This window comes from Balaenoptera ricei, chromosome 11, assembly GCF_028023285.1.
Source record: "Balaenoptera ricei isolate mBalRic1 chromosome 11, mBalRic1.hap2, whole genome shotgun sequence".
In the NCBI taxonomy this organism is placed as follows: domain Eukaryota; kingdom Metazoa; phylum Chordata; class Mammalia; order Artiodactyla; family Balaenopteridae; genus Balaenoptera; species Balaenoptera ricei.
The window spans coordinates 25,439,130-25,445,368 of NC_082649.1; the positions used below are offsets into that span (position 1 = coordinate 25,439,130).

Below are 6,239 nucleotides of genomic sequence, written 5' to 3' on the forward strand. Positions count from 1 at the left end.
TGATGGTTGACCTGGGCCAGGTTTTGGGTAGGTTTGGAAGGTAGAGCCAATAGGATTTGCTGAACATTACAAGTGGGATCTGAGAAAAAGAGAAGGGTCAGGGATGACACCAGTAATTCTGGCCTGACCACTATAGAATGGGGTTGTCCTTAACTGGGAGGGAGGACTCTGAGGAGGCGGCTGCCCTTGAACTCTCCTTTGCTAATATTTTTGTCACCAAGATGCTCTTTGCTGCACTTTGTTTGCATGGGTCCCGTATCAGTCAGACCCACCTTTTTCTTTCATTGAAGGTTATTCTTCCCTGAAGACTGTGAGACCTCATCCTGGGCGACCTTTTTTCCACACCCAACCTAGAAGCACTCCCGGGTCGCTGCCCCGGCCTCCGGCCGTCCAGCCCGTGCACGGCCGGACGGACTGGGCTGCTAAGTACGCATCTCGGCGATGACTGTCACGAAGCCCTTTGTAGGGGACAGCGGGACGCTCTCCCTCGGCCAGCTGGTGTTCTACCTGCAAGAGACTTCCGGATGGTGGAAAAGCAAACACTTTATAGTTATTCTTCTGAACTGAGACATTTCAATATTCATTTTTAAAGTTTTTTTTTTTTAAATATTGATTTGAATGCAGTACCTTTTTTTGTACAAAGTTATTTTATTCTAAAACTGGGTCCCATTATTTTCTTAAACAGCAGCATTTTGTACATATGGATTATGTTTTAGCATTTTATACAGTCAACTTTGTAAGGAACTTTTTAAAGATTAATTGATTTTCCTTTGGGTTTCCAGATAATATTTTATACAGATTTTTAAAAATAGAATAATAATGATGCAGTATTGCAACAGGGGTGCAATTTAAGGCTACACGATAAAGGGTTTTTTCCTCAATGTGTGCAGATATTTGCGAAGTGGTTAAATTTTAAATGTGGCATGTTCGGTACTTTAGGCTTTTTTGGACTGACCTCAGCGCCAGAAAACTGACCATCTGCCGTTCTCAATACCATGTTATTGGTTTGACTTTTTGATACCGCTGTGCTGTTCTAAAAGTACTATTACATAATTCACTTTGTTTTCTTTTTACTCCCCAGATGAAAGAACTCTAAGTAAATATTTTTAGAAATGTTTATAACACCCTTTTTGGTGGTTGGAGATATCCAGCTGAAACCAAGCTATGCCATGATATTCTATTTTCTTCCATTTTTGAAGTCAACTTGTATAAGTACCCACAAAAAGGAAGCTTTTCAAGCCAAAATGTTCTTCACGTAAAGGTTAACACGGTCACTTAAACTATATCCCTGCCAAGATGCATGATCCAAAAACTAAGTTTCAAAGCAGCAGAAGATTTTTTTATTATCCTAACCCTCAGAATGTTGCATTTAGCTCAGTTTTCATGGCAATTTGGGGAGCAGGAAAGATAGATGGCAGAGGTCCCACTGGTCTGGGAAGTCACAGTTACCGTGATGTCAGTGTCTGTCACGTGCCACATTCAAAGAACTCTTAACCCTTGTGTAGTTTCTTTCAACAGTGAGAACTCTATATGGTGGGCAGAGGCTGTTCCATTGAGAGGAATGTTTACAGCAATTTTGAAAATGACAAAGCTAGTTTGGAGACAGAAAAAGACAAAAAGTCCACTCTGATCCACCTCTGTCGGGCACACTCGCCTCCACTCATGGTTGCCTGAAAGGCAAGAGAGAAGGTCACCGTCAGTAAACGCGACATAATCTCCTGAGTTTATTGACTCACCTTCTCCCAGGGCTCAAGTCACTCTCATTTGGTTCCAGGATATAGCAAGTTGAGCCAATGAAATTGTCATTTTTGTAGGTTAAAACGAATATTGGCACTTTGATATGGTTCAACCTAATAAGTTGGTAAATTTTTGCTTTGACGTATTCATAATACGTTGCAGCTTGAACAAATCAGGATGGTTCCCAAGGTGCCCTCACCTAAAATCAGGGAGTAATTTGTGCTTTGGAGAGTCTGGCTCAAAAATATACTTGACCAAGCACCATGATCGCTGGGGGCATGAGAAAAGCACATGATGGATGTGGATTTGAGAGGTAATATTTTCCTGTTAACAAACTGGCAGCAAAGCTTCAGGAAATAAAGATGTATATGTAAGCACAACTTGAAGCTGAATTCATTTCTGTATTATATTCTCATTATCTCAAGCAACAGAAAATGTGTTTTCAGAGATGAGTCCTTTACTATGAGGTTAATATTTATTTCCCCTTTCTGTATTATGTATAAAAAGTAAGTTAATCTGAAAGCTTACCCAGCTTGCTGGAAAGCTGGTTTTAAATTGTAAATACCCCCTAGAGAACCAGATGGATTGTGAATACCATATTCTTGGCCCTATAGCTTATGTTCAGGTCATTACATTTTTTTTTTTAATTGAAAAACCCAGTCACCTGGTTATTACACATTATAAAATTGTTTTTCTATTACTTTTGTAGGGCCCAAATTCAGAAAATATTTCACTTTTCTTCTTCTTCCTCTTTCATTTGTTTATCAGCAAACAACTTCCCTTGGGAAGCAAAACATGTTTATTCATTTGCAAGTCAAGAAGCTGACGCTGCATTGAGCAAACTAGAAGGCTGAAAGAACAACGTCAGTTCTAAAGAACTAGCAAAATCCTATAAAGTTCTCTTTTTCCTCCGCCCTGAAACGGGTAAAGGATAAATTGAGCATACAAACTGTTTACTATAGAAGCAAATAGTCACCATTATTTTGTTAAGTGAAAATGAAATGCTACCTGTTGCCTATATTTTTAGTTACTATAGACTTACAAAATCTACTGCAAGACACCAAGAAGAATGATGAGTTTAACTGTACCTATCCACGTCCGTACCTCATTTCCAGGCAGAAAGCTTTCTGGGACGTCAGGAAATGGTACAGTGCCCAAAGGTTCAGTGACAGTGGTATGCCAAAGGGTATGTGTGTGAACTGCAGGGAAAGTTGCATGGGCATAAAAGCTACTCTTGGTGTGATTGTTAATTTGACAATAAGCTGCCATTAATTACTAAGCCCTCACCCAGCTCATGTATGATTTAAATAGGAAGAAAACTGATTTTTAAGCAATTTTTTAGACACATCTCTTGCCTAAAGGACTATATACGTCTAATAAACTGATGCTATGTCATCATCTGGAGTTATCAAAAATTGAATACAGTGAAGGCAACCCATGTAACGCAAGAATCGTTTTGTTTTTAAGTACAAATTACCAGTACTGTTGGAGTTCACGGGCACCATGTTTTTCCATGAGGTGGCATCAAGCCATTGTTTTGTGCCATTTAGGAGAGAAAAAGAATGCAGGCTGTATGTTTCAGCTCAATGTATGATCCAAAGCAATATGTTTATAAGAAAAATGTTTGACATACTAATTATTTTATATCATTTAAAGCATACTGTAGCAACTTGTTTGTTTAATATATGTGGTTAATTTTTAGAATTATTTTTACAATTTCCAACCAAAGTACTGTATTTTATATAATTTATTGTGAGGACCTTCTCATGGAAACCCATAGAAGACAAACTGGGGGCAAATATCACGTTAATCTGTATTATCAGTTTCTTATAGTCACTGTGCTAATGTGAATTTAAAATGACCTGAACAGTCTTCTGATGTGGATATTTCAGTGCTGACAGCAATTTAGTCTCCTGGTTTGATTACAAGGGAGTAACTAAGAATATATTTAATTATAAAGCAAATATTCATATGATGGGAAGGTAGGAGGACAGAAAACCACTTACTCAAGCCCCTTCTGAAATAAAATGTTCCTTTTTTGAATAGTTTGTCCTAAGGTGTTTAAAAACGTTAACTTTACTTAAGGAAAATTCTGCTCCAAATAAAGTTACAGTTTAAGAAAAATTGATTTGAGTGTTCTGGTTTTGTTTTTATGTTCTTCCATCAGACAATAACATTACTATTTCCTAATTTGGAATGTTGATATTTTATAACTTCTCCTTAACGCTTAATATAGTGTTACTGCCGTGAAATTGAAAGCATACACTTAGACTAGCAGTAAGAAACGTTATCTTGCAATGTGGAGGCTTCTTAAACTAGCTTTTAGCAAGTTAGGTGACTAGGAATATTTGGGGAAAAAAAAGCAGGTCAAAACAATTTCTTGTTGCTGATTTCATCATGATTAATACCTACCTTGCGTTTTTCTAGCTTTCATAGTACACTCACGTGTACAATATAAACCTTCAAAAGAAGCTCATAACTTCATGAATTCCATACAGGATTCCACAGGAAATTCTTCTCCCAAACATTCTTTGAAACCTTGAAAGAATTTTGAGGGAATATGATTTACCAATTAACCTTGTATTGGTGAATCCGTAGGTGATGCGCTCCTCCGCATCAGAATATCCCCGGACCTGGATGCGGGAAGGGTCAAAGACTGAGATGAGTTCTCAGGGCCTCTGAATATATTGATATATATCAGGTAGGTAGAAAGACACCATGAGTAAGACTGTCGCAGGCTGAGAGCAACTCCAAGGGTCTCCAAGAAATAGAAAAGATTTCAGGGGCTTCCAAGGAGCAGAATGACCTAAGCATACCTGTTGTAGAATAGCAGAATTATTATAACAGGAGTTTTTAATTTCTCCACAAGCTTGTTTAATGAGAGTCTTATGACACTACCTTAGTTTCTCTTTCAGGTAAACAAGGTCACTAGGATGATATGACCCCTAATTTATTAGGTTGGACGTATGAAGTGTCCATTTTTGTAGGTTAGAAAAAATTAGTAAAATACCAGCAATTTGATATGGTTCAACCAATTAGAAATAAGTAAATGGAGATAAAGGTTTGGCTGATCAACAACGTTTATAATAATGCTTGTCCTACCTAGTTCAATGAAAGCGAATCTTTGTAGAAAGGTGGGTTGGAAAAAAATTGATAAAGTATGACCACCTTCAGCAGGTTTGGAAAATATGGCTTCCGCCTCTCTCACCTTCCAAGATGGCCCACACTGTCTGTGGAGTGTGTATTTCTCTGAATAAACCTTCTTTCACTTTAAAAAAAAAAGAAATATATATGGCTTCCTACCTATGTCAAATTGAGTAATCTCTGTGTTAGGTCAGAGTTAGAAAAATGAAATTGAACACATATTGCTTTCCGTATTTGAAAGTGACTTTCCTGCCTCTTGGTGTGCCCAGCTGTTCTTGTTTTTTCTTCTTATTTTACATACTTTCTCTGGATAAAATCACCCTTTTGCTGCCAAGTTAATCCATCTCAGTCCTCTCTTCTGAGTTGTCACTGGCCTCTTTCTTTATTTTATTTTATTTTTATTTTTTAATTGAAATATAGTTGATTCACAATGTGTTAATTTCTGCTATACAGCAAAGTTCTTCAGTTATACATATATATAATTCTTTTTTTAGTATTCTTTTCCATTATGGTTTATCACAGGACATTGAATATAGTTCTCTGTGCTACACAGTAGGACCTTGTTGTTTATCCATTCTGAATATAACAGCTTACATCTGCTCACCCCAACCTCCCACTGGCCTCTTCAACTGTCTAGTGGACATTTCCAGTTGTACGACTCGCAGGAATGAAAGACAAACCTACTCATGATTATTTCCCCCAAACCTTTACGGAGCTAGAAGCAAGGTATTGTCCATTCATTCATTCTTTCAACAAGTGTTCTCTGAACACCTTCTCTGTGCTAAGCATTATTCTAAGAGCAGGATATACAAAAGTATATTGTAAAAAATATGAAAATCCCTAACCTCTTGGAATATACATTCTATCAAAATTTCAGACAGATAACAAAATAAATAAAATATATAGTATGTTAGATGACAATAAATGTTATGAAAAATAAACAAGGAAGGTGGAAAAGGAAGTGTGTGTGTGTGTGTGTGTGTGTGTGTGTGTTTGGGGGGGGCATCATTCTAGACCTTTTCTCTTTCTCCTTTCCACCTCATTAATATTTCACCTTTTCTCACCCATCTTCTTCAAATTTATGATGCTACTATAATTCACACGGACATTTAACAGGTCTCTCTTTCCCCACCCCACACAGTCCCAATTCATCCTCAACGTTTCTGCCAGAGAAATCTATGGAAAATAAAATCTGATCTCTTTAGTTGCTGTAATTGATCAGCAACACAGGCTTCTCTAGCCAGGTACTCTCAAAATCCCCTCCTGGGTGAAAACAATAATCAACAACATCTATAGCCTGAGAAATAGCAGAAGCTGCCTCTAGAAGCAAGAGATAGTTCTGAAGGCCTTTTGGAGGC

General features: G+C 37.5%; 1 protein-coding gene across 1 annotated transcript in view; it reads left to right on the forward strand.

Moving 5' to 3' along the window:
* The window catches only part of CILK1 (ciliogenesis associated kinase 1), a 33,873-nt gene extending 30,008 nt beyond the window's left edge, over nucleotides 1-3,865 (forward strand). Inside the window, exon 13 of the mRNA XM_059938484.1 lies at nucleotides 291-3,865. Coding sequence (XP_059794467.1) covers nucleotides 291-445 — 155 coding nt within the window. The 3' untranslated portion in view covers nucleotides 446-3,865. The remainder of the gene's footprint in view (nucleotides 1-290) is intronic.
* Nucleotides 3,866-6,239: the final 2,374 nt, after the last annotated feature.